The following is a 26,545-nucleotide window of genomic DNA, read 5'->3' on the forward strand; positions in this document are numbered from 1 at the left end:
TCCCCAGCGAGTATATCACACACCTGAACACCTGAGTGGTCAGGGGGAGGAACAAAAGTTAGTGAAAATGAACCAGTCACTGTGGTAGCAGGGTGAAGATGTTTGTGTTAACGATCTAATAGATGAGAAGGGAAGTAATTTTGTGCTTCAGTCCTCTAGTGTCATTTACCTTCAGTCATGACAAAGTAATGCAGCTTTAGTCTTCTAGCCTCTGAGAACTTGCACAGACTTCTGTTATTATATTGAAATGGTTGAACATCTCTTTCCTAGTCCAGAGCACCCTTCTGCTCTGGATAGACAATTCGATTCACTGTGTAATGTCAATCTTGATGCTGATTTATACTAAATGTCCTCCTGTCATGTGCCTTCCATATCTCTCATTCCCTTCATATTTCCTAAACTCCACCAATCAGCCTGCCCTACCCCAGCAACCCATTCCATGCTCCTAACAGTTCTATCTTGGGGAAAAGATTTAGACTGTCTGCTCTACTTATGCCTCTCACAATTTTAAAAACATTATCAGGTCTAAATCTGCTCTGTACCCTCTCCACAATCTCCACATCCTTCCTGTAACGGTAAGACCAGAACTGCACACAATACTCTGAGTGGCCTGACTGAGTTTTCCACTGCTGCAGTATGACTTCTTCCCTCGTAGAGCCAACACCTCTGCCAATGAAGGAAAGCATCTTCTTTACTACCCAAACAACAGGAATTCTGCAGTTGCTGGAAATTCAAGCAACACACATCAAAATTGCTGGTGAACGCAGCAGGCCAGGCAGCATCTCTAGGAAGAGGTGCAGTCGACGTTTCAGGCCGAGATTCTTCGTCAGGGCTAACTGAAGGAAGAGTGATTAAGAGATTTGAAAGTGGGAGGGGGAGGGGGAGATCCAAAATGATAGGAGAAGACAGGAGAGGGAGGGATGGAGCCAAGAGCTGGACAGGTGATTGGCAAAAGGAATACGAGAGGATCATGGGACAGGAGGTCCGGGAAGAAAGACAAGGAGGGGTGGGGGGGAACCCAGAGGATGGGCAAGGGGTATATTCAGAAGGACAGAGGGAGAAAAAGGAGAGTGGGAGAAAGAATGTGTGTATAAAAATACACACATTCTTTCCCTCACTCTCCTTTTTCTCTGTGTTTTGTCAATCATTGTGTATTGTATAAAAATAATTAAAGTATAAAAGTAAATATATAAAAGTACTCCACAGTACTTTTGTAGTTTCTGAGTACTTTAGTTGACAAACCAAATCTCCCCAAACTTCCATTGAGACATTGCCACTGCCTTGCTTTCTTTATAGCTGCATCAGTATTCTGTGTCCAGGTTAGCCCTCAGAGATCTTGACACCCAGGAACTTGAAACTGCTCACTCTCTCCACTTCTGATCCCTCTATGAGGATTGGTTTATGTTTCCTTGTCTTAGAAATCCTTGCAGTTCTGGACAATGTTTCTCACCCTCTGCGTGCCACCTTGGCTGAACAGAGGAGCACTTTTAGTTATAGACAACTGCGCTGCTCCAAAGAGCACTATGTGAGGTCATTCTTACCCTCGGTCATTAGGCTCTATAATCAGTCAACCTATAGCCAGGGAAGTGATGACCCCCTCCATCCCCCAACCACCACCCCCCCCACCCCCATTAGACAGAGGTAACTTTTTAAATGTTTTCTTACTTCCCTTTTAATACTTGTATATCTGTGTACTTGTAATGCTACTGTGACACTGTAAGTTCCTTTGGGATCAATAAAATATCTACCTATCTATTTCACTCTTCCTGAAGTCCACACTCAGCTCTTGGTCTTGCTGACATTGTGTGTAAGGTTGTTGCTGGAACACCACTCAACTAGCTGGTATATCTTGCTCTTGTACGCCTTCTCGTCACGGTCTGAAATTCTGCCAACAGTGATTGTATCATCAACAAATTTATAGATGCCATTTGAGCCATGCCTAGCCATACTGTCACGGGTATAGAGACAGCAGAGCAGTGGGCTAAGCACAGATCCCTGAGGTGCACCATAGGGATGAAATACAGGGTTGATGGTTCCCCCGGCTGGGGTTTCTAGAGTCAGACATCATGGTCACTGATCTCATCTGCTTATCCTTCCTGTAGGTCCTAGGTACTTCACAGAATCACCATTGGTACATCTTTCCAGTCAGGGCCTTGGGTTGCGTCCTGTGGGTGTGAAAACATAGGCGACGCGGAGCAGTGTACAGTCAGAGTCCGCATGGCGCTGATTTACGTAGCGCTCTGCCTCCCAGGAATGCATCCTTGGCGTTAGGCGGTGTCTGATTGTACTGTATATAAATCCAAATGCACCTTTATGTATTGAGCCTCCTGCATTGAGTGCAGGCGCCGTGGTTACGTGAAATTCTCTCTGCGTCGTTGATTGTTTTATTTTTGCTATTTCTCTTTGGAAGCAGCAGTATTGAAGAACATACTGAGACTATTGCTGCTGTAGTTTGAAATGTCCTGTGTCCTGACTGGTCTTCATCCAACATCAGAAAAGGGAGACGGGATGTGCATTATCTACATTTATTGCAGTGAAAAACTATCGTTGCTATTTATTTGCAAAATAAGATCGGTCACGCTATAAGGCTAATTCATTGGTTGTGAGGCACCAAGATAGTTCACATAAACCAAAAAGGCACCCCATCGGAACAAGCTCTGTAATCGCTTTTACTACTGGGCAGAAGTTACAACAGGAACCGTTCTGGGCAGCGGGGGAGGGCAATTATACGGAACCTCCTACTCGATGCTGCGTTTTCGACCGGAACACAACGTGTGTCTCCTGGTTTAAGATGGCCACGGCGGCAGCCACACAGCAACTGAAGTGAGGACACCCGAAGTGGGATGTTCCTGGTGAATTATAGCAGCAGCGAGGACGAGGAGGAGCAGAAAGAACAACACCCTCCATCACTACTGCGGCCGGGGGTCCTTGGGGATGGCGGAGCCGCCGGGCCTGAGTGAGTAAATCTGAGTTAATCGGGTACAGAGTGGCTGTGTAACTCCGAAAGAGTCCCCCGCTCAATCCGCAGCATTTCTACTGATAAATGCAATCCCACTGTTTCAAAAAGGAAGCGAAACACGAAACTAACAGCTACTAAGCGTAACATCAGAAATGTGTGTTGGGGGATGTTTGTGTTGATTCTAAATGTCAGTTGCTTTATTTTTCAAATCATGGCTGGTACATAGTATGAAACCGCAGCGACTGCCCATACCAGACAGTGTAACGGGTATGTTCGAGCAGCTGGAGGAGCATGTGGACCACAGCAGTAAACATGATGGTCGAATCCGCAGCTTTCCGCACCAACGAGGGAACTGGTCAACCCTTGTGTACTTGGAATGTGAGTTACCCGGGCAAATTGATATATTATTGGTAAAATTCATTGCGACTAGCCTCATGGTACGGCCACAGGAACAGGCTGTATATCCTATCTAGCTGGAACAGAAACATGCTGCGGGAAGGGCAGGACGAGCAGGTCAGTGTTCCAGGGTGTACACACCACTGCAATGATCGAGTTAAGAGAGGAGAGGGAGCTGTGATTTTGATTTAAGATGTCTACCACAGCAAAGCTAATGGAGGATATTCTTAGAGAATCATCTAGTAAAGTTATGTAAGTGGAACTTAGAAATAAGGGAATGATGACTTTGGTGGGATTGTATAACAGGCAATTAGAGGATCAAGGGCTAGTGGCAATTAGAGGATCAAGCATGTAAAGGGAATGCAAGAAGCTGTAAGAATAATTATGTTCCAATAGTAGGTTGTTTTCAACTTCCCTGATATTGACGGGGATTACCAAAAGAGAAAGGGCAGAATTTGTTAAATGTGCCCAGCAAAGTTTTCTTCAACATTGTGGAAATGGTCCTACTAGAGAGCAGGTGACACTGGACCTCCTGCTGGGAACTGAGGCAGGCCAAGTGATAGAACTGTCCATGGTTGGGGAACCACTTTGGGACTTTGATCACTGGTGGGATCTCTCTGCCACAGGAAAGGGGGGGGTGCCTTTTATTGCTGGTGGATCATGTGTGTAAGTGGATGAATTGAGGACAGGGAGAACATGACGTCATCGCTTCAGGGAGTTTTATTCAAGTCAAAGTTCAAGGTACATTTATTGGCAAGGTATGTTTACCTTGTACAACGTTGAGATTGGTCTCCTTACAGCCAGCCACAAAACAAAGAAACTCAACATAACCCATTAAAAAAGCAACATCAAACAGCCAATGGCCAGTGGAAAACAAATCGTGCAAACAGTAAAAGTAAATAAGTTGCATTCAGAACTGAAGTTCGTGAAAGTGGATCACAGACATGAAGCCAGGCATCACTACAGTCAATTCAGGAACGAGCCACAGACTCAGTTCAGCACAGAGACCAGTAAACCTCACGGAGCTGTGAGCTGAACCAGCCCGTCCCTCACCCCCGACCCCAACACCCTCACTTTTTCTATCTGGCCCGGTGCTTAAATCGTCCAAGCCTCCGGTCATTCCTTGCTCTCAGACCCAGGAACTGCTGCTTTAATGTGCTTTTGGACCCAAGCCCCACTGCCTTAATTTAGCCCAAAGGCAAACTTTCCAGTTAAACTTTCCCGACACTTCAATTGAATAAAACTCGGGTCTCTCTATAACCTTGGGTGCAGGTTCTGCATTGCCTTGGTTCCGCCACATTGTCCTCTCCAGCAATGGCCAAGCATTTGCTCATTTCCTGCTTTCGGTTCTGGACCCCACCGCCTCGGTTCGGCCTGTATACGGCACGCCACAGCAGTCCTTCAATTCAAGATTTCAGTTCATACCAGGTCATTCAAAAGCTGAACTCCGAAAAGGGAGTTGTAGGCTATTGTTTGTAGTGATTGTTTACCAGAAAATGTGTTATAATTAAGGTATTAGTTTCTTTTTGTTTGCCTCCAGCAAGTACTTGCTGAGCTTCCCCAGTGCCATCTTAAACTGGGATAGATGGAGCCAGTCAGTTCCTCCAGGATTGGTTCCTGGTCCAGACTCCCCGGCATGCTGTCATCTAACACTTCCATGACAGAGGACTCAAGACTCAAATATGCCACATATGCTTTCCATCTTCACACAAAGATTACCTTCTTGACTTCTGTTTGGTGTAAGCTCTCCTCTTGCCAGTGATGATATACATGCTTGTACTATATCTCTGGTTCGCCTTTATATTCTATTTGCTTATTCTCCTTCCAGTCTTGTTTTCCTTTTCACTTCTACAGTTTCTTGCACTCAAGCTGGCCTTACAAATGGCTCTGGTCGGACTGCAGATTTCTTGAAAGTAGATGCTTTGAGGAGAAAGGTCTGTCTGTCTAGGTACCACATCCGATGTGGATGTTGGTGACCATGGTCTTCCATACAGATCTATCCCTCGTTCTTTGGATAACTTCCATATCCTCGATGTATAGCCACCTGGCTAGGCTTTTGATGTACATAAGCCAAGGTCTTACTCTAGGTTTGCTCCCCTCGATCTTTCCAGAGAGTATGAGTTTTTCTAGTTCATGTTTTCACGTGGTGTCCTAGGAACAATTTTGGTCACTTAGTGTTATCTTCCAATATGTATACTTTGATGTTTTGTTTGGTATTATTCTTGTGGAGTCCTGATGAATTAGATGTATGGTCTTGTGCTGAGAAGTGCCACACACACTTTTCCTCATCAGGGTATAGAAGGCTGAGATGTGACCTTTTAGAGGTTTATAAAATCATTATGGACATAGATAACATGAATAGTGATAGTCTTTCTCCCATGATAGGGAAGTAGAAATACAGGGGAATGATTTAACGGAGACCCAAGTGGCAAGTTTTTCCACACAGCAATCGGTACAGACCATTCGATATAATCCTTACGTCTGCTTTCCCATGTGCCCAATCTCCTTTAAAGACAACGCAGCTAGCGAGCGTACCAGCAACAGTTCTCCCCTCCCACGCCGGACCCCGACACTGCCCCACCACAGCACACCCGGCCCTGACACTGCCCCACCACAGCACACCCGGCCCTGACACTGCCCCACCACAGCACACCCGGCCCCGACACTCCCCCACCACCAGCACGGACAGCCCCCCACCACCAGCACACACGGCCTCGACACCCCCCACCACCAGCACGTCCCAGCCCCGACACTCCCCCACCAGTACAGCACACCCGGCCCCGACACTCCCCACCACCAGCACACCCCACCCCGACACTTTCTCACCACCAGCGCACCCGGCCCCGACGCTCCACCACCACCAGCACACCCGGCCCCGACACTCCCCCACCACCAGCACACCCGGCCCCGACATTCCCCCACCACTAGCATACCTGGCCCCGACACTTCCCCACCACCAGCACACCCGGCCCCGACACTCCCCCACCACCAGCACACCCGGCCCCGACACCACCCCCCCCCCCCCACCAGCACGCCCGGCCCCGACACTGCCCCACCACAGCACACCCGGCCCTGACACTGCCCCACCACAGCACACCCGGCCCCGACACCACCCCCCACCAGCACGGCCAGACCCCGACAGCCCCCCACCACCAGCACACACGGCCTCGACACCCCCCACCACCAGCACGTCCCAGCCCCGACACTCCCCCACCACTACAGCACACCCGGCCCCGACACTCCCCACCACCAGCACACCCCACCCCGACACTTTCTCACCACCAGCGCACCCGGCCCCGACACTCCACCACCACCAGCACACCCGGCCCCGACACTCCCCCACCACCAGCACACCCGGCCCCGACATTCCCCCACCACTAGCATACCTGGCCCCGACACTTCCCCACCACCAGCACACCCGGCCCCAACACTCCCCCACCACCAGCACACCCGGCCCCGACACTCCCCCACCACCCCACCAGCACGCCCGGCCCCGACACTCCCCCACCACCAGTATGTCCCGGCCCTGACACTCCCCACCACCAGCAAACCCGGCCCTGACACTCCCCACCACCAGCACACCCGGCCCCGACACTCCCCCACCACCAGCACACCCAGCCCCGACACCCCCCACCACCAGCACACCCGGCCCCGACACTCCCCCACCACCCCACCAGCACACCCGGCCCCGACACTCCCCCACCACCAGCATGTCCCGGCCCTGACACTCCCCACCACCAGCAAACCCGGCCCTGACACTCCCCACCACCAGCACACCCGGCCCCGACACTCCCCCACCACCAGCACACCCAGCCCCGACACCCCCCACCACCAGCACGTCCTGGCCCCACTAGCAACACGACAACTCTGGTTACCCCGGCACCAGGCGACTCCTCTATTGCAAGTAGCAGAACCCCGTGCAGATCCAGCAGCCACTGCGCGCTGCCCTCTCAGTGGACGGCGAGGTGCCGTTGCCAGCTCCGGGTGGGTGGCTGGAACTCCTGGCAGCCAGCGCGCTCCCTCTGCCTCATTGGAGACGGGTCTCGCTGAGCCCTCCTGCGGAAGCAGAGTCATGAGGTGGGCAGCGTGAGTGTGCAGTGGCTCAAACTCCTGGCGGGAAGTTGCAGACGTGTACGCGTGGTGCGGGTAAGCCTGATTTATACTTCTGCATTAACCTGACACCATAACCTACGCAAGTGGCCTTCGCTGCTTATTCTTCTTCTTTTTTGTTTTACGGCAGTTGGCAACCAGTTTTCAGTGCATTACCGCCACCTGCTGGACTTGTGGTGTTCCAACCAAATATGTCCTGGAGTTCTCTACTTTAGACAATCTAGTTCAGCCTGCAGTTCTCTATTAGCATCACTCCGTAGTTGCAATTCCTCGTGACTGCTTAATGCGCTCATTAGATAATGCCGCAAACTGCTATTCTTCCCTAATTATGTCAGAGTCATAGTCATACTTTATTAATCCCGGGGGAAATTGGTTTTTGTTACAGTTGCACCATAAATAATAAATAGTAATAGAACCATAAATAGTTAAATAGTAATATGTAAATTATGCCAGTAAATTATGAAGTAAGTCCAGGACCAGCCTATTGGCTCAGGGTGTCTGACCCTCCAAGGGAGGAGTTGTAAAGTTTGATGGCCACAGGCAGGAATGACTTCCTATGACACTCTGTGTTGCATCTCGGTGGAATGAGTCTCTGGCTGAATGTACTCCTGTGCCCACCCAGTACATTATGTAGTGGATGGAAGACATTGACCAAGATGGCATGCAACTTAGACAGCATCCTCTTTCCAGACACCACCGTGTTTCATCCCCACAACATCACTGGCCTTACGAATGAGTTTGTTGATTCTGTTGGTGTCTGCTACCCTCAGCCTGCTGCCCCAGCACACAACAGCAAATATGATAGCACTGGCCACCAGAGACTCGTAGAACATCCTCAGCATCATCTGGCAGATGTTAAAGGACCTCAGTCTCCTCAGGAAATAGAGACGGCTCTGACCCTTCTTGTAGACAGCCTCAGTGTTGTTTGACCAGTCCAGTTTATTGTCAATTTGTATCCCCAGGTATCTGTAATCCTCCACCATGTCCACACTGACCCCCTGGATGGAAACAGGGGTCACCGGTACCTCAGCTCTCCTCAGGTCTACCACCAGCTCCTTAGTCATTTTCACATTAAGCTGCAGATAATTCTGCTCACACCATGTGACAAAGTTTCCTACCGTAGCCCTGTACTCAGCCTCATCTCCCTTGCTGATGCATCCAACTATGGCAGAGTCATCAAAAAACTTCCGAAGATGACAAGACTCCATGCAGTAGTTGAAGTCCGAGGTGTAAATGGTGAAGAGAAAGGGAGACAAGACAGTCCTGTGTGGAGCCCCAGTGCTGCTGGTCACTCTGTCAGACACACAGTGTTGCAAGCACACGTACTGTGGTCTGCCAGTCAGGTAATCTAGAATCCATGATACCAGGGAAACATCCACCTGCATTGCTGTCAGCTTCTCCCCCAGCAGAGCAGGGTAGATGGTGTTGAACCCACTGGAGAAGTCAAAAATCATGAGCCTCACAGTGCTCGCTGGCTTGTCCAGGTGGGCGTAGACACAGTTCAGCAGGTAGACGATGGCACCCTCAACTCCTAGTCAGGGCTGGTAGGCGAACTGAAGGGGATCTAAGTGTGGCCTGACCATAGGCCGGAGCAGCTCCAGTACAAGTCTCTCCAGGGTCTTCATGATGTGGGAGGTCAATCCACCGGTCTGTAGTCATTGAGGCCGCTGGGGCGCGGCGCCTTCGGCACAGGGACGAGGCAGGACGTCTTCCACAGTACAGGAACCCTCTGGAGCCTCAGGCTCAGGTTGAATACATGGCGAAGTACTCCACATAGCTGAGGGGCACAGGCTTTGAGCACCCTGGTACTGACACCATCCGGTCCTGCAGCATTGCTTGGGTTGAAATGTTTCAGCTGCCTTCTCACCTGTAGAGGTGTGAAGCCCACCATGGTGGTTTCATGTGGGGAAGGGGTATAGTCATGAGAGCAGGGTGGGGGACTGTGAGGAGGGGTAGGAGGGGAGAGTGGAATATGTGTTGGTTGGGGGCCAACAACAGATAGCTCATGTGTGGGATGGGCAGGGGCCACACTGTCAAATCTGTTAAAGAACAGGTTAAGTTCATTGGCCCTGTCCACACTGCCTTGCGCTCCTCTGTTGCTAGTTTGCCGGAACCCAGTGATGGTCCTCATCCCCCTCCAGACCTCTCTCATGTTGTTCTGCTGGAGTTTCCACTCAAGCTTCCTCCTGTACCTGTCTTTAGCCTCCCTGATCCTGGCTTTCAGGTCACTCTGTATTGCCCTCAGCTCCTCCCTATTTCCATCTCTAAACGCCCTCTTTTTAGCATTCAGGATGTCCTTAATGTCCTTGGTTACCCATGGCTTGTTATTTGAATAACAAAGGACAGTTCTTGTCGGAACATTGCAGTCCACGCAGAAGTTGATGTAATCAGTGATGCACTCCGTGAGCCCATCAATATCCTCTCCATATGGCTCACAGAGTGCCTACCAGTCTGTCACCTCAAAACGACCCTGGAGTGCCTCATAAGCCTCCTCCGACCATTTTCTCACTGTCCTCGAGGTTGCAGGTTTACTCTTCACCAGAGGCACCTAGCAGGGTTTTAGATGCACCAAGTTGTGATCTGACCTTCCCAACGGGGGGAGGGGAGAGGAGCTGTATGCAGCCTTAACGTTAGTGTACATCAAATCCAGAGTCCTCGCCCCTCTGGTTGTACAGCTCACATACTGCGTGAAGTTGGGCAGTGTTCTAGCCATGGTAACCTGGTTGAAGTCACCCGAGATGGTAATGAGGGCACTCGGGTGCTGGGTTTGTAGTCTGGCTATGACGGTGTAAATGCTGTTACACTCCGACGTCAGGTTGGCAGAGGGAGGGATGTACACAACAACCACAATTGCACACAAGATTTCCCTTGACAAATAATATGGCCAGAGTCGTACAGCAAAAAGTTCAATATCCGGGCTACAGACCTGTTCCTTGATCGTAATATGCCCAGTCACATGTTTTTGCGTATTTGCATTACCTCAATTACATTGATTTCATCTCCATCACTTGTAAGACTAAAATAGTCTTGTTAAAGAATAGTAATTATTGCATGTTATACTTTTAAAATTGCTATTTTTCCAAGTCTATCTGCTTTTTCATGTTTTCTCTTGGATCGTAGCCTGCAATTGTTTACTGAGACCTCAGAGTTCTTCTTCATTCTATAATCTGAATGTAGATAATTCACTTTGCAACAAATTCCTTTTCCTTTTGTATCCTTGTAATAATTTCCTCCATTTTCCAATCTCTTTCCAACTCACTGTTGTTCTTGCTGGGTACTTATTTGTTGTTGGAGCTCTGCACATTTACCCTGGGCTTCAACCATAAAGTCTGATGATTTTCCTTAAATTCTGAAACATTTCTTAAATTCTTGACCACTTACGATAAATATACTGCCATTAAGATTCCATCTCCCCTGCCTGTGAACTGTTGGATCCTCCATTCAGCGTTTCTCTGACCTCTTCCCACCTAATTCCTTTAATACCAAGATACTTTTCTGCAGACTTGACGATAATTTTAATTTTCTCAGGTCTTTTGCTTGATTGCATCCACCATAAAAACACGAACTCTTTTCTGCTCATTAATAGTGTATCCTTATTTTTCATATTACAGCTCTCACAATTCACCAGTTTATTATTCCCTGTATTTGTTTGCTTGACAGCCTTTTTTTCATCAAATTCTTTCACTGCCTCTGCATAACTGATTCCTTGAGTTACTTTTACATGTTGTATCTCAGCCGCCTTCTTGCTATAAATGCACCCTCGATAAGCTGCGCTGTGTTCCTCGCCACAATTGCAGCATTTCAGCCTAGCTCCCGCTTCACGTTTCCCATATTCATGTTTTCCAGTGCATCTCCCACATCTTTGTTTTCCTCTGCAGACCGCCGCAATGTGCCCGAATTTCTGACATTTATAGCATCTTAAAGGCGGCGGTATATATATTCTAACCGCATAACAGATATACTCTCAGTAAACGTTAGTCGGCAATCTCTCTTCATCAAAGTTGATCATTACCGATAAACTATCACACCTTTTCCCGTTTTGTTGTAACTTTCAAACGTTTGGCCTCAATAATTTTTGCTCCTTTTATGTTCTGTTTGATCTCATCCATAGTAACTTTTGATGATATCCCCGAAATAACTCCTCTAGTCAACTTTCTATTGTTGGGTATTGAGCATTGTACTTCTTTGCCATCTATTTTACATAATCTTATCACTTTACCTTGCTGAGAACTATCCCGACAAATCACTAATAGCGATCCATTTCATAAAATCTTTGCTCTTTTAATCTCGTCTATAATTTTGTTGAGCATCTTCGTCAAACGAATTGGGATCCAATCACGAAATAACGCCCAAGCCGACCAATCACAGTTGTTGCAGTCTGCGTTGCCGCGACGCGCGGTTACATTTCGGGAGAGGTGCGCGTCGCAGAAACACAGGCTGTCGCGTAGGGAGCGATCCGCTGGGTAGACTCCAACCTGATGGCATGAACATCGACTTTTCCAACTTCCGCTAATGCCCCACCTCCCCCTCGTACCCCATCCGTTATTTATTTTTATACACACATTCTTTCTCTCACTCTCCTTTTTCTCCCTCTGTCCCTCTCACTATACCCCTTGCCCATCCTCTGGTTTCCCCGCCCCCCTTTTCTTTCTCCCCAGGCCTCCTGTCCCATGATCCTCTCATACCCCCTTTGCCAATCAACTGTCCAGCTCTTGGCTCCATCCCTCCCCCTCCTGTCTTCTCCTATCATTTTGGATCTCCCCCTCCCCCTGCCACTTTCAAATCTCTTACTAGCTCTTCCTTCAGTTAGTACTGACGAAGGGTCTCGGTCTGAAACGTCGACTGTACCTCTTCCTAGAGATGCTGCCTGGCCTGCTGCGTTCACCAGCAACTTTGATGTGTGTTGCTTGAATTTCCAGCATCTGCAGAATTCCTGTTGTCTCCTCGTACGCTGTGGGTTTGCGAAGCAGGCGGGGAGGAGGATGGAAGGGCTTGTGTCGCGTTTCCTCCCGTGACTGAGGACTCCGATCCGCGGGCTGTGCCCGGGGACGAACATCGGGTGCTGCTGGCAGATCAACTCGGTGAAAGACGCTCTGTGGTCGGCCCGAAACTTGGTCTAGCAGCTCATCGAGATGTCCGTGGAAGTTTGCTGCCGACTGGCACATTCCAGGCTGCCAGGGTTACGGAGTGAGGGGCGCACAGGAGCTTGCTGCAGCCACCGCAAGGGTTCGATTAGGAAGGACCACAGCGTAGGGTTCTTCTCCCCTCAATTACTGCAGTACAGTATTTAATATAAAAGCCTTGAGTGGCAGCAGTGTTAGAACAGTATGAAAAGGATTGACCATACTTCTCTGACATTAAATGTACCTATTGATTGGTTGGGTGATGAACCGCCCACACGAGGGGCAGAAATGCTATTGACGTACGGTAATAGAACAGTACAGAAAACATTGACTGCGAATGTAAAGTATTAAAAGGCATTGAACTGTTCATTCTTGTAATTTTTTTATTATGGACAAGGTTTATATTGAGGCGCATGGACAGGATAGATATTAGCCTTTGTCCCGGGACACTCGGGTCGTGAACGCGATTATTGCTCAGTGAAATTAAAGATATTCAGTAAGCAGCCGAACATTCTGTAAAAGTACGGCATGAGATCTGTTATTTGAAGGCGTTATATCGTTATTAAATCCTGTTGCATTGTTTGCATCACATATGTGTAATTTATTTGCCAGAAATAAAGGTCATGTTTACTTGAAGTTCCATGCTTAAATGAATGGCAGCCATACTCAGCTTTGGAAACCAGTTGAGAAGAACCCAAAAAGAAACAGCACTGGAACTGAGGAAAAATAGATGGTCAGTATAGTGTCAAATACACCCGGGGTGCAATGAAATTCCTTGCTCGCATGAAGCTTACGTAGTGAACAAAGGCCACTCACTTCATTAGGTGCCTCCTCTATCTAACAAATCTAACATACGCTGCGTGTATGTCCGTGGTCTTCTGCTGCTGTAGCTCATCCACTTCAAAGTTCTCCGTGTCGTGCGTTCAGAGGTGTTATTCTGCACACTACTGTTGTAACGTGTGGTTATTTCAGTTACTGTCGCCTTCCTGTCAACTTGATCCAGTCTGGCCATTCTCCTCTGACCTCTCTCTTTAACAAGGCGCTTTCGCCCCAGAACTGGAGGGAACAAGTTTTAAATGGGGGGGGGGGGTCGTTAAAGGAGTTTTGTGCAGGAAGTTTTCCTTACACGGAAGATGGTGTCTGCAACGTGCTGGAGGCAGATGACATTTGCAATATTTAAAAGGTACAGTATTCGGACTTGAAACGGCTTAGAGGGGTCGAGCCCTAATGTGGATAAGTGGGATTAGTATCGGTATACATTGTGGTCAGCACAGCGAGGTAAACTGAAAGGGCCTGTTTCTGTGCTGTACGATTCTATGATATTTTCAGTTGATAATTTATTTTTGATCGTGTAACATGGGGTTTCGAACAGCAGGTGACACTATAATCGCGGTCTGAAAGCCAGACCAGAGCCACTCGCTCACGCACGGAAAATCAGAATCACTCACTCAGTCGGAAAGGCAGAATAGAGCTGGAAAATTATGTCCTGTTTTCCTTTCCCAAAGTACAATCACAACACCGATGTCATCACTCCTTCTCTTTCTCCTCCCCTGTCCTCCCGATCCATCCATCACTCACACATTCCTTCCTCCGCTTCCCCCCATCACCTCCTTCCCTTTATTGCAAGCTCAACTGTCTTTTCCTAACAGACACCATCTTCAGTCCTTTGTCACTTACTCCTACTACCTCCCAGTTTCTTATAGTGTGATAGCTATCTCCCCTCTTCCAGTTCTGATGGAGGTCTCGACTCAAAACCGTAGATGCTGCCTGACCCGCGAAGTGTCTCCTGTAATTTCATGTGTCTCTCCAGTTTTACAGCATCAGCAGTCTTGTGTCTCGGTGAAATAAGGGAATGGTTTTAAATAGATCAAAACGCGATTTTTTACTGTTTTTGTCTCAGAACATCGGAATATTCCGGTTGCTGGATTTATGGAGTGTTATAAAATCAATGGATGTGGGATCGAACAGGAGAATGATGCTTTTACATTAAAATTAAATTGTATTCATAATAAAAATAATTATAAGAAGAAACCATGTGATGCCTTTCATTCTTCCCTTCATAGTCAATGCATCACGTAGTGTTCTATTACATTGTTTAAAACCAGTTGGATGATTGCCACACATGTGGTCTTCTGGGGTGACACACGACTACAATAATTAAAGGGCTTCCTCACCCACCTCCCTCCAGTGGCGGAAGAACTCCACACACTGGTCCAGTCCCTCACGGTAGAACTCAGCCATGATTTTGTTAAATGGCGGAGCGGACACGGGGAGTGTGGGGATTGGGGGGGGGCGGTAACTCCAGCTCATATTTCTTTCTTACTGGCCTGAATGAAATAATTCACCGGGTAAAAGTGGAGCGACATGTTGAATAACGTACGGAAAGAGTGCCCACATGTTGCGGATGACTGATCATCTTTTATTAATCTGTACGTTACATACATACATACCATATATTTATCAACTCTCTCTCCCTCCCTCCATTCTTACATCCTGACCCAAGTGATTCCAATATCTGTTTACAATTCAGACTTTCAGTAGGTTTGTCAATTTTTGCCTGTTTCCCGGTTGCACAAGGGACAGTGTGTTAAGAATTGTAGACTGGCAAAATAAATTTTCACAAAAGCCCTGTCTCCGCCGCCGCCGTATTTGTCTTGTGAGCTTCGAGCCCTTTGCAAACCATTTGCACTCATTTCATTCACAATTCTGCACATCGCGTCCCCCTTCAGTTGCGAAATCCAGACGCTGCCTGGTGTTCGAGTCTGACACCCCATTCAAAAACACTGCCTCCCGGCCGCGAAAGCAAAAGCAAATGAGCCACAGGCTACGCAACCGGGCGCTGTGAAAATCCGCCGCCGTGGTGACAGGGAGTTTCTGACTGCGCTCAGCCTGAGACGTCGGTCTGCTCGCAGTGCACACAACACCGTGTGCAGTATTTCCGGAGATTGGCCCGCCTCCTGAACCTTGGCTCCGCTGCCACCACAGTTGTTTTTCAAAGCTGAGTTTTATCCACAATATACATCTAATAATAAACACAACGCGAGGCGCTAGTGTCATTTGATTAATTTCGCGCATTTTAAACGCTCTGTACAGTTGTCACTGATATGGGGCATCCGGCCGTTATTTGAGGAGCTTCCCCGCGGTTGAGAAATGCTCTGGGGACAGCTACCTGGTTTTGAATGAGCCACGCTTTCCCGCCCAACACTTTACTATACATTATGTATACATTAACGTACAGGTTGTTAAAGTAATGTTAAAGTTCGCAACATTCCACGGACGCTGTTGATAGTCTCCAACACTTTTTGCCGGGATATTTCGAGCAAGTGGAAAATTTCCGTCTCCCGTCACCTCCTGTCTAATCACGGATCAGTCCCTGGGCTGGCAGGACGATACTGTGCGTGTGGTGGGTTTATCTTTACTTAAACCCCGCTATCGACAGCTACAGTGGCTGCGGGGCCGGGGACGGGGGAGGGGGTCACTGTGTGTGAATTAACGTGTGTCCCATCACCCCGTAATGAATCAGTGCCGGGAACACACGATCCAGTCCGTCCCTGGCAGCTTGCCCCGATTTGCAGTCAGCGCCGAGACTTGCGCACCGCCCCACTCCTCCCGCGTTTGCACTCGATCTCGATCGCTGCTCTATAAGTATGATGTCTCCGACCCTGAGCACATTCAGCAACTCCGAGAGAATAGAAGCGAACTACCTGAGAAGCGGGGAAGACGGAGGAAAGCGTTAAGGATGTCTGACACCCCATGCACGTGTTACCAGAGTAAGTTGCGGGAATCAGCGTGCAGGGCTCGGACTCTACTTCTAATCTCCAACGGAATGTTTTAGAGTAATTCTGTTCTCCCTTGAATTGAACAGGCGGTTCTTGTAGCTGCGGAGACAACTGCAAGTGCCAAAACTGCAAATGCACCTCGTGTAAGAAGAGTGAGTATACAGAATTTGGAGACTGGCTTTAAAAACTTTACGGGGGGCGGGAGGACTAGTTTGTTTATTACATACAACGACCGTTTGGCTCACTGAGTCGATCCCGTCTGCTATCAGAGTATTACCCCCTCCTTACCGCCAAAACATTGTCAAGCTCGCGTGCTATTAACTTCCACCCGATTCTTTCGCCGCTTACCTGCTTTATTTTATTTATGGACGAATGGCAGTGGTCACTTAACCTCTTGACGCGTCTCGGCCCGAAACGTCGGCTATTTATCCCCCTCAATAGACGCCGCCTACCTTGCTGGGTCCCTTCAGCATTTCATATGAGTTGCTCTGGGTTTCCAGCATCTGCAGAATATCTTGTGTTTACAGCTAACCCCCTAACCCGCTTCTTTGCGGTGTGAGACGAGACCAGAGCAGCCGGAGGAAACCCATCGGAGTTCTCGCAGGGAGAACGTGCAAACTCCACGCGGGCAGCACCTGAGGTCAGGTGGGAACCCGGTTGCTGGAGGGCTTCCTGGTTTGCTGCTGTGCCATTTATTTTTTTCCACATTCCCCTTGTCCAACTTGTACTTTTCCCCACAGTAACACCGCCACATGTGGCGAGTTATCCCTGTTTTCTTGCGAGCTGACTCCGAACACCCCCCCCCCACCATCACCATGGCAACTGCTTGTTAGTAATGTAACGTTAGAGCCTGCAACTTGTCCCAGGAGTCCGTGTCGGTAGCCTGTTGCAAGCTGATCTCATTCCTTCCTTCCTTTCGTCTAGGCTGCTGCGCCTGTTGCCCCGTCGGCTGCAGCAAGTGTGCCCAGAGCTGCGTGTGCAAAGGACAAGGTGACAAGTGCAGCTGCTGTCAGTGACGGTGGTCACCCGGGACCAAGCAACACGCTTTGCTTTGTAACGTCGGCTGCTACAATAGATCTTTTGTATGATTATTAACTGGGGAGCGGGTTTATAATCAAGAATGTTAATAATTTCTCTTTTGTACTTTGTTCTGGATGAATTGAGCTGCATCTGATTAAAATACTATGGAAAACTACACCGCGCTTTTGTTGTTGTTTCTCGGGGAATGAGAGCAACAGGTCTATGACAGGGTTAAACATGAAACTCACGGAAGATCCGGTACCCTCGTGCAGCGGCGCCGGGATAACGTTTTACCAGCCAGACACTGAGATAATTAAAATCACAACTTGTGTGAAAGGTTGCAAACGTTGAAGGGAGTCCAGCGGCAGAAGAATCTAAGGGAAGACCGGGATGTTTCAGATCGGGCCAAGCTATCCTGAAGTGGGAGGGTGAGGAGCCAGAGGTCGTGGTACATATAGGTACCAATGATATTGGTAGGAAAAGGGAAGAGGTCCTGAAGGGAGAATGTAGGGAGGTGGGAAGGGAGTTGAGAAAAAGGACTGCAAAGGTAGTAATCTCGGGATTACTGCCTGTGCTACGCGACAGTGAGAGTAGGAATGCAATGAGGTGGAGGATAAATGCCTTGGCTGAATGATTGGAGCAGGAGGCAGGGATTCAAGTTTTTGGATCATTGGGACCTCTTTTGGCTCAGGTGTGACCTGTACAAAAAGGACGGGCTACACTTTAATCCTAGGGGGACCAATATCCTGGCGGGGAGATTTGCGAGGGCTACTGAGGTGACTTTAAACGAGAATGGTTGCGGGGTGGGAATCAAATTAAAGTGAGAGAGAAGAGGTTAGTTCACAACAGGGGGATGGGAACAAGTGCAGAGAGACAGAAGGGTGTAAAATGAGGGTAGAAGCAAAAAGTATTAAGGTGAAAAGTAAAAGTGGCAGGCCAGCAAATCCAGGGCAAAAATCAGAAGGGGCCACTTTTCAACATAATTGTATAAGGGCTAAGAGTGTTGTAAAAGCAAGCCTGAAGGCTTTGTGTGTCAATGCAAGAAGCATTCATAACAAGGTGGATGAATTAAAAGTGCAGTTTGTTATTAATGGATATGATATAGTTGGGATCACAGAGACATGGCTCCAGGGTGACCAGCAATGGGAACTCAACATTCAGGGATATTCAATATTCAGGAGAGATGGACATGAAAGAAAAGGAGCTGGGGTAGCATTGCTGGTTAGAGAGGAGATTAACGCAATATAAAGGAAGGACATTAGCCGGGAGGATGTGGAGTCGACATGGGTAGAGCTGTATAACACTAAGGGGCAGAAAACGCTGGTGGGAGTTGTGTATGAGGCCACCTAACAGTAGTAGTGAGGTTGGGGATGGCATTAAACAGGAAATTAGAAATGCGTGCAATAAAGGAACAGCAGTTATAGTGGGTGACTTCAATCTACATATAGATTGGGTGAACCAAATTGGTAAGGGTGCTGAGGAAGAGGCTTTCTTGGAATGTATGTGGGATGGTTTTTTGAACCAACATGTTGAGGAACCAACTAGAGAGCAGGTTATTCTAGACTGGGTTTTGAGCAATGAGGAAGGGTTAATTAGCAATCTTGTCGTGCGAGGCCCCTTGGGTAAGAGTGACCATAATATGGTGGAATTCTTCATTAAAATGGAGAGTGACATAGATAATTCAGAAACAAAGGTTCTGAACTTAAAGAGGGGTAACTTTGAAGGTATGAGACTTTTAATTATCTAGGATAGACTGGCAAATGACACTTTAAACGTTGATGATGGATATGCAATGGCAAGAATTTAAAGATCGCATCGATGAACTACAACAATTGTTCATCCCAGTTTGGCAAAAGAATAAATCAGGGAAGGTAGTGCACCTGTGGCTGACAAGGGAAATTAGGGATAGTATCAATTCCAAAGAAGAAACATACAAATTAGCCAGAAAAAGCGGCTCACCTGAGGACTGGGAGAAATTCAGAGTCCAGCAGGGGAGGACAAAGGGCTTAATTAGGAAAGGGAAAGAAGATTATGAGAGAAAACTGGCAGAGAACATAAAAATTGTCTGTAAAAGCTTTTATAGATATGTGAAAAGAAAAAGATTGGTTAAGACAAATGTAGGTCCCTTACAGACAGAAACGGGTGAATTGATTATGGGGAACAAGGACATGGCAGATCAGTTGAATAACTACTTTGGTTCTGTCTTCACTAAGGAGGACATAAATAATCTTTCGGAAATAGTAGAGGACAGAGGGTCTAGTGAGATGGAGGAACTGAGGGAAATATATGTTAGTAGGGAAGTGGTGTTAGGTAAATTGAAGGGATTAAAGGCAGATAAATCCCCAGAGCCAGGTGGTCTGCATCCCAGACTGCTTAAGGAAGTAGCCCAAGAAATAGTGGATGCATTAGTGATAACTTTTCAAAACTCTTTAGATTCTGGACTAGTTCCTGAGGATTGGAGGGTAGCTAATGTAACCCTGCTTTTTAAAAAAAGGAGGGAGAGAGAAACCAGGGAATTATAGACCGGTTAGCCTAACATCGGTGGTGGGGAAAACACTAGAGTCAGTTATCCAAGATGTGATAACAGCACATTTGGAAAGCGGTGAAATCATCGGACAAAGTCAGCATGGATTTGTGAAAGGAAAATCATGTCTGACGAATCTCATAGAATTTTTTGAGGATGTAACTAGTAGAGTGGATAAGGGAGAACCAATGGATGTGGTATATTTGGATTTTCAAAAGGATTTTGACAAGGTCCCACACAGGAGATTAGTGTGCAAACTTAAAGCACACTTTATTGGGGGTATGGTATTGATGTGGATAGAGAATTGGTTGGCAGGCAGGAAGCAAAGGGTGGGAATAAACAGGACCTTTTCAGAATGGCAGGGAGTGACTAGTGGGGTACCACAAGGCTCAGTGCTGGGACCCCAGTTGTTTACAATATATATCAATGACTTAGATGAGGGAATTAAATGCAGCATCTCCAAGTTTGCAGATGACACGAAGCTGGGCGGCAGTGTTAGCTGTGAGGAGGATGCTAAGAGGATGCAGGGTGACTTGGATAGTTTAGGTTAGTGGGCAAGTTCATGGCAGATGCAATTTAATGTGGATAAATGTGAGGTTATCCACTTTGGTGGCAAAAACAGGAAAACAGATTATTATCTGAATGGTGGCCGATTAGGAAAAGGGGAGGTGCAACGAGACCTGGGTGTCATTATACACCAGTCATTGAAAGTGGGCATGCAGGCACAGCAGGCGGTGAAAAAGGCAAATGGTATGCTGGCATTCATAGCAAGAGGATTGACGTAGAGGAGCAGGGAGGTACTACTGCAGTTGTACAAGGCCTTGGTGAGACCACACCTAGAGTATTGTGTGCAGTTTTGGTCCCCTAATCTGAGCAAAGACATTCTTGCCATAGAGAGAGTACAAAGAAGGTTCACCAGATTGATTCCTGGGACGGCAGAACTTTCATATGATGAAAGACTGGATCGACTAGGCTTATACTCTCTGGAATTCAGAAGATTGAGGGGCGATCATATTGAAACGTATAAAATCCTAAATGGATTGGACAGGCTAGATGCAGGAAGATTGTTCCCGATGTTGGGGAAGTCCAGAATGAGGGGTCACACTTTGAGGATAAAGGGGAAGCCTTTTAGGACCGAGATGAGGAAAAACTTCTTCACACAGAGAGTGGTGAATCGGTGGAATTCTCTGCCACAGGAAACAGTTGAGGCCAGTTCATTGGCTATATTTAAGAGGGAGTTAGATATGGCCCTGGTGGCTAAAGGGATCAGGGTATGGAGAGAAGGCAGGAACAGGGTTCTGAGTTGGATGATCAGCCATGATCATACTGAATGGCGGTGCAGGCTCGAAGGGCCGAATGGCCTACTCTAGCACCTATTTTCTATGTTTCTAATGCAAGAATGAATTTACAAAGCTGTGTCAGAATGGGAATAAAGGTATTGCTCGGCTGGGAGCATGACTCCACTGGGCCCAATAGTCTGTGAAGTTTCACACTACAAGGTCATTTTTTTAAGTCAGAACAATGCTTTCCAAAGAGTTAAAAGTAAGTTTTGATTTTGTCCTGACTGAAAAGTAGTTTTACAGGCATTTTGTTATTTTCAAATCCATCCAGTGTTGTTCACCCTAAACTGGTGGCTTCCTCCTGTACATCTTCAGTGGGAAATAACGCTTCTCCATTGCTGCCCAAGCAAGCAGTGATTGAGATGACAGATCAGGGTGTTTTCTGGAGCCACACCCGACACGTTAAGCTCAGCAGAGTGTCTGCAGAACATGCCGCCTACAAAATGCACTGTCGTTTCTAACTTCCCCTACCCTGACAGCTGCCGACGAACCTGTGACCTCCACCACCAGGAAGAACAAAGTCAGCGGGTACATGTGAAAAACACCATTCACAGTCTCACTCTCTCCTTCAAGTAGCACATCCAGCTAACTTGGAAACGTGTTACTGGTTTTCCATCACAGCTGAGTTAAATTTTTACATAACTTTAAAATTCAAAGTAAAGTCACAGAATCATAGAGAAGTATACAGCACAGAAACAGCCCTTTGGCCCATCTAGTCCATGCTGTAAATGGCCCATTCCCAACGTCCTTCACTGGGACCATAACATTCCAAACCCCTACTACTGATGTAGCTATCTAAACTTCTCTTAACCATTGAAATTGCAGCTCATTTCACACTCTTACAACCATCTGAGTGAAGAAGTTCCCCTCATCTTCCCCTTAAACTTCTCACCTTTCACCCTTAGGCCATAACCTCTGGTTATCGTCCCATCCAACCTCAGTGGAAAAAACCTCCTTGCATTTACCCTATCGATAGCCCTCATAATATTGTATACCTCTATCAAATCTCCTCTTAATTGTCTACTTTCTAAAGAATACAATCCTAACCTATTCAATCTTTCCTTATAACTCAGGTCCTCCAGACCTGGCAACATCCTTGTAAATTTTCACTGCACTCTTTCAAACATGTTTACATCTATCCTGTAGGTAGGTGACCAAAATTGCACACAATACTCCAAATTAGGCCTCACCAACGTCTTATAGATTAGATTAGATTATGAGGACACGCAGTCCTCTTTTATTGTCATTTAGTAATGCATGCATTAAGAAATGATACAATGTTCTTCCAGTGTGATATCACAGAAACACAAGACAGACCAAGACTGAAAGATTGACAAACACCACATAATTATAACATATAGTTACAACAGTGCAAGCAATACCGTAATTTAATAAAGAACAGACCATGGGCACGGTAAAAAAAAGTCTCAAAGTCTCTCAAAAGTCCCATCATCTCACACAGACGGTAGAAGGGAGAAACTCTCCCTGTCATGAGCTTCCAGCACAGCAAACTTGCTAATGCAGCATCCTGGAAGCACCTGACCACAGTCGGACTCTCAGTCCGTCCGAAAACTTCGAACCTCCAACCAGCCCTCTGACACCGAGCACCGAGCACCATCTCTGCCAAGCGCTTTGACCCAAACCCTGGAGCCAGCAACAGGCAAATCTGAGGACTTGGGGCCTTCCCTTTGGAGATTCTCGATTGCACAGTAGCAGCGGCAGGACACCGGGCATTTCAGAAGTTTCTCCAGATGTTCCTCCATGCTTCTCACGTCTGTCTCCATCAAATCAGGATTGTGCATGGCCCCTGTTTAACAAATACGATATCATTTCACCGGAGAGGCTGCGTCGCACCGCCACCTTTTCCTCTAATTTCAACATTACACCCCATCCTCTGTACTCAATACATTGATTTATAAAGGCCAATCTGCCAAAAGCTTTCTTTATGCCCTATCTACCCGTGATAACACAGTCAGTGAATTATGTACCTGTATTCCCAGATTCCTTTGTTCTACCACACTCCTCAGTGCCCTACCATTCACTGTATATGATCTACCCTGGTTGATCCTACTGAACTGCAAAACCTGCCACTTGTCTGTATTAAATTCCATCTGCCATTTTTAGCCCTTTTTCCAGCTGATGCAAGCCATGATTTTCTTCATTGCTGTCCACTGCACCCCCAGTCTTGGTGTCATCCACAAATTTGCTGATCCAGTTTACCTCATTATCATCCAGATCAATGATATAGACGACCAAGAACAAAGGAGCCAGCAGCAATCGCTGCAGCACAACACTAGCCATAGGCCTGAAGTCAGAAAGGCCAGCCTTTGCCACCACTCTCTGACCTCTCCTACAAAGCCAATGTCTAATCCCATTTACCATCTCATCCTGAATGCTGAGCAACTGAACCTTCTTGACCGGCCTCCCATGTGGGACCTTGTCCAATGTCTCACTAAAGCCCATGTAGACAATGTCCCTAGCCCTTCCCCACTTTCCAGGTAATTTGCTTGAAGAACTCTACAGATTGGGTTAAAAATGACCTATCACGCATGAAGCTATGCTAACTATCATTAATCAGTCCATATCTGGTCCCTTAGAATACGTTCTAATAACTTTCCCACAACTGATGTCAGACTCACCAGCCTATAATTTCCTGGTTTCTGTTTAGAGCCCTTTTTAAAAAAGCTGAGTAACATTGGCTATCCTCCAATCCGCTGGTACCTCATCTGTCACTATATGTTTTAAATATCCCTGCTAGGGCCCTGATATTTCTGCACTTGCCTCCTGTAAGGTCTGATGGAGCACTTTGTCAGGCCCAGGGAATTTTTCCTCCCTGATTGGCCTCAGGGTAGCAAACATTTCCTCCTCTGTAATCTGTACAGAGTCTACCATCAATGCTGCCCTCAACTGCATCGTTTCCATTTCATGTACGTCTGCCTTTTATTCTGACAGGCACATACAAGCTTTGTACTCTCAAAATTTCACCTTTCAAGGCCTCTCACATACCAAGTACACCCGTGCCAGAAAACAGCTGGTCCCATTCCTTGCCAGCTCATTTCTGATACCAACAAATTTGGCCCTTCTCTAATTTAGAATCTCAAGCAGCTGACCAGACCTATCTCTTTCCGTATTTACTTTGAAAGAAAGAGCATTGTGGTCACTGGATGATAAGTGTTTCCCTACCAAACAATCTCTTTCACCTACCCTGTCTCATTCCCTAATAGTAGAACCAGTATCGCATGCTCTCTTATTGGGACTTCAACGTACTGATGAAGGAAACCTTCCTGAGCTTCATCTGATAAACACTATCCCATCTAGTCCTTTTGCAGTATGGGATTCCCAGTCAGTATGTGGAAAGTTAAAATCACCTACTGTCACAACCTTATGGATCTTCCAACAGTCTGCGATCTCTCTATAAATTTGTTACTCTAAATCCTGTGGGCGGTTGGGTGGTTAATAATATAGCCCCATTAAAGTGGTCATACAGTAATGCTCAGCTCCATCCATAACACCTCATGAGACAAGATCTCCGGTCTGTCATGACTGAGCACTGTTGTGACACTTTCCCTGCCAAGTAACACCACCCCTGCTCCTTTAATCCCTCCCTCTCCGTCACGTCTAAAACAGCAGAACTCCAGATTATTGAGCTGCCAGCCCTGCCCCTCCTGCAACCAAGCCTCACGAATGGCTACAGCATCATCATTCCATGTGTTCATTAATGCCTTGAGCTCATCTGCCTTTCCTGCAGTACACCTTGTATTAAAATAGACACAGCTCAGGAGATTAGTCACACTATGCTCAACCTTTCGATCTCTGACTTTGCCTGTGGTCATACTAATATCTGTCACCACAACCTCTCCACTATCTGTTCTGACACTGTTCCTAGCCCCCTTGAACTCTAGTTTAAACCCCACTGTGCAGCATTAACAAACCTTCCTGCTAGGTTCTTAGTCCCCTTCCAGTTCAGGTGCAAACCGTCTTTTCTGTACAGGTACTACTTTCCTGAAAAACAGCCCAGTGATCCAAAAATCTGACATCTTCCCTCCTACACCAAATCCTTAACCACGTGTTAAACTCTATATTCTTCATATTTCTGGTTTCACCAGCACGTGACATTGACATCAATCCTGAGATCACATACCTGGAGGTCCAGCCCTTTAACATCGTACCTAACTCCTAGAACTCCCTGTGCAGAACCTTATCACCTGTTCTACCAATGTCATTGTTACCTACACAGGCCACGACCTCTGGCTGTTCACTCTCCCACTTAAGAATGCGGAGGACCCGATGCGAGATGTCCCAAGCCCTGGCACCTGGGAGGCAACATATCATCCGGGAATCTTATTCACACCCACAGAAGCTCCTGTCTATTCCCCTAGGTCAACCCCCCTCCCAACAGTATCCAGAGTGATGTTCCTGTTGTTGAGGGGGAATGGCCTCACATGTGCTCTGCACTGGCTCCTTAACCCTTACCCCTTCCTGACCGTCAACCAGTTCTGATGTCCAGATTGGTCGCTGGTCAAAGACCCAGAGTGTGGGTTTTCAGGCTCCTGGAGCTCCTTGTTGATGGTAATACTGAGAAGGGAGCATATCTGCATAGTGAGAGTCACCAATGATGGATGCTGCTTCTTGCAGCACTGCCTCTCGAAGATGTCTTCAATGGTGGAGAGTGTTATGCCCACCAGGCTTCATATTGAATATTGAGTTCCAGGGAATTCACTTTCTGCCTGAGATGACCAGTTCTGCTGTGTGCTATGTGGCTGTGATATTAACTCAGATTTTCTCCCTCGACGAACACTGCCTGACCTGCCGGGCAATTCCTACATCACTGACCTGCATGACTGAGCTTCTCCATGTTCCTTTGTTTTCTTTCTCTCATTCCTTCAGTAACCTATCAACTGGACGACTTTCTCAACAGCTTATCACTACACCTACCTCGGCCTCAACTGGCCAGAGAGAATATTTTGTCCCCTCTGCCACTATCCTCTTTGCAACTTAAAACTGACCTTCTGTCAGAATCAGAATCAGGTTTCAGATCACTGGCATGTGTTGTAAAATTTGTTGTCCCTAAGGCAGCAGAACAATGCACTACGTAGTAATAGAAAAATGTGAATTACAGTAAGTGTGTGTGTATATATATGAATATATATAAACTAGATAAATTAAATCAGAGCAAAATCAATAAGTAAGCAAGGTAGTGTTAATAGGATCAATGTCCATTGAGGAATCGGATGGCAGAGGGGAAGAAGCTGTTCTTGAATCATTGAGTTTGTGCCTTCAGGTCTCTGTACCTC

At 47.2% G+C, this 26,545-nt stretch overlaps 1 protein-coding gene across 1 annotated transcript; it reads left to right on the forward strand.

Annotated features, from left to right (window-relative positions):
• The first annotated feature begins 2,761 nt into the window (after nt 1–2,761).
• Nucleotides 2,762–13,224, forward strand: LOC140210490 (U6 snRNA phosphodiesterase 1-like). The gene is made up of 3 exons (XM_072279481.1): nt 2,762–2,956; nt 3,186–3,337; nt 12,385–13,224. Exons 1-3 carry the CDS (start codon nt 2,844–2,846, stop codon nt 12,654–12,656), a joined length of 537 nt encoding a protein of 178 aa, XP_072135582.1. The 5' UTR covers nt 2,762–2,843; the 3' UTR covers nt 12,657–13,224.
• Nucleotides 13,225–26,545: the final 13,321 nt, after the last annotated feature.

This window comes from Mobula birostris, chromosome 15, assembly GCF_030028105.1.
Source record: "Mobula birostris isolate sMobBir1 chromosome 15, sMobBir1.hap1, whole genome shotgun sequence".
Classification (NCBI taxonomy): domain Eukaryota; kingdom Metazoa; phylum Chordata; class Chondrichthyes; order Myliobatiformes; family Myliobatidae; genus Mobula; species Mobula birostris.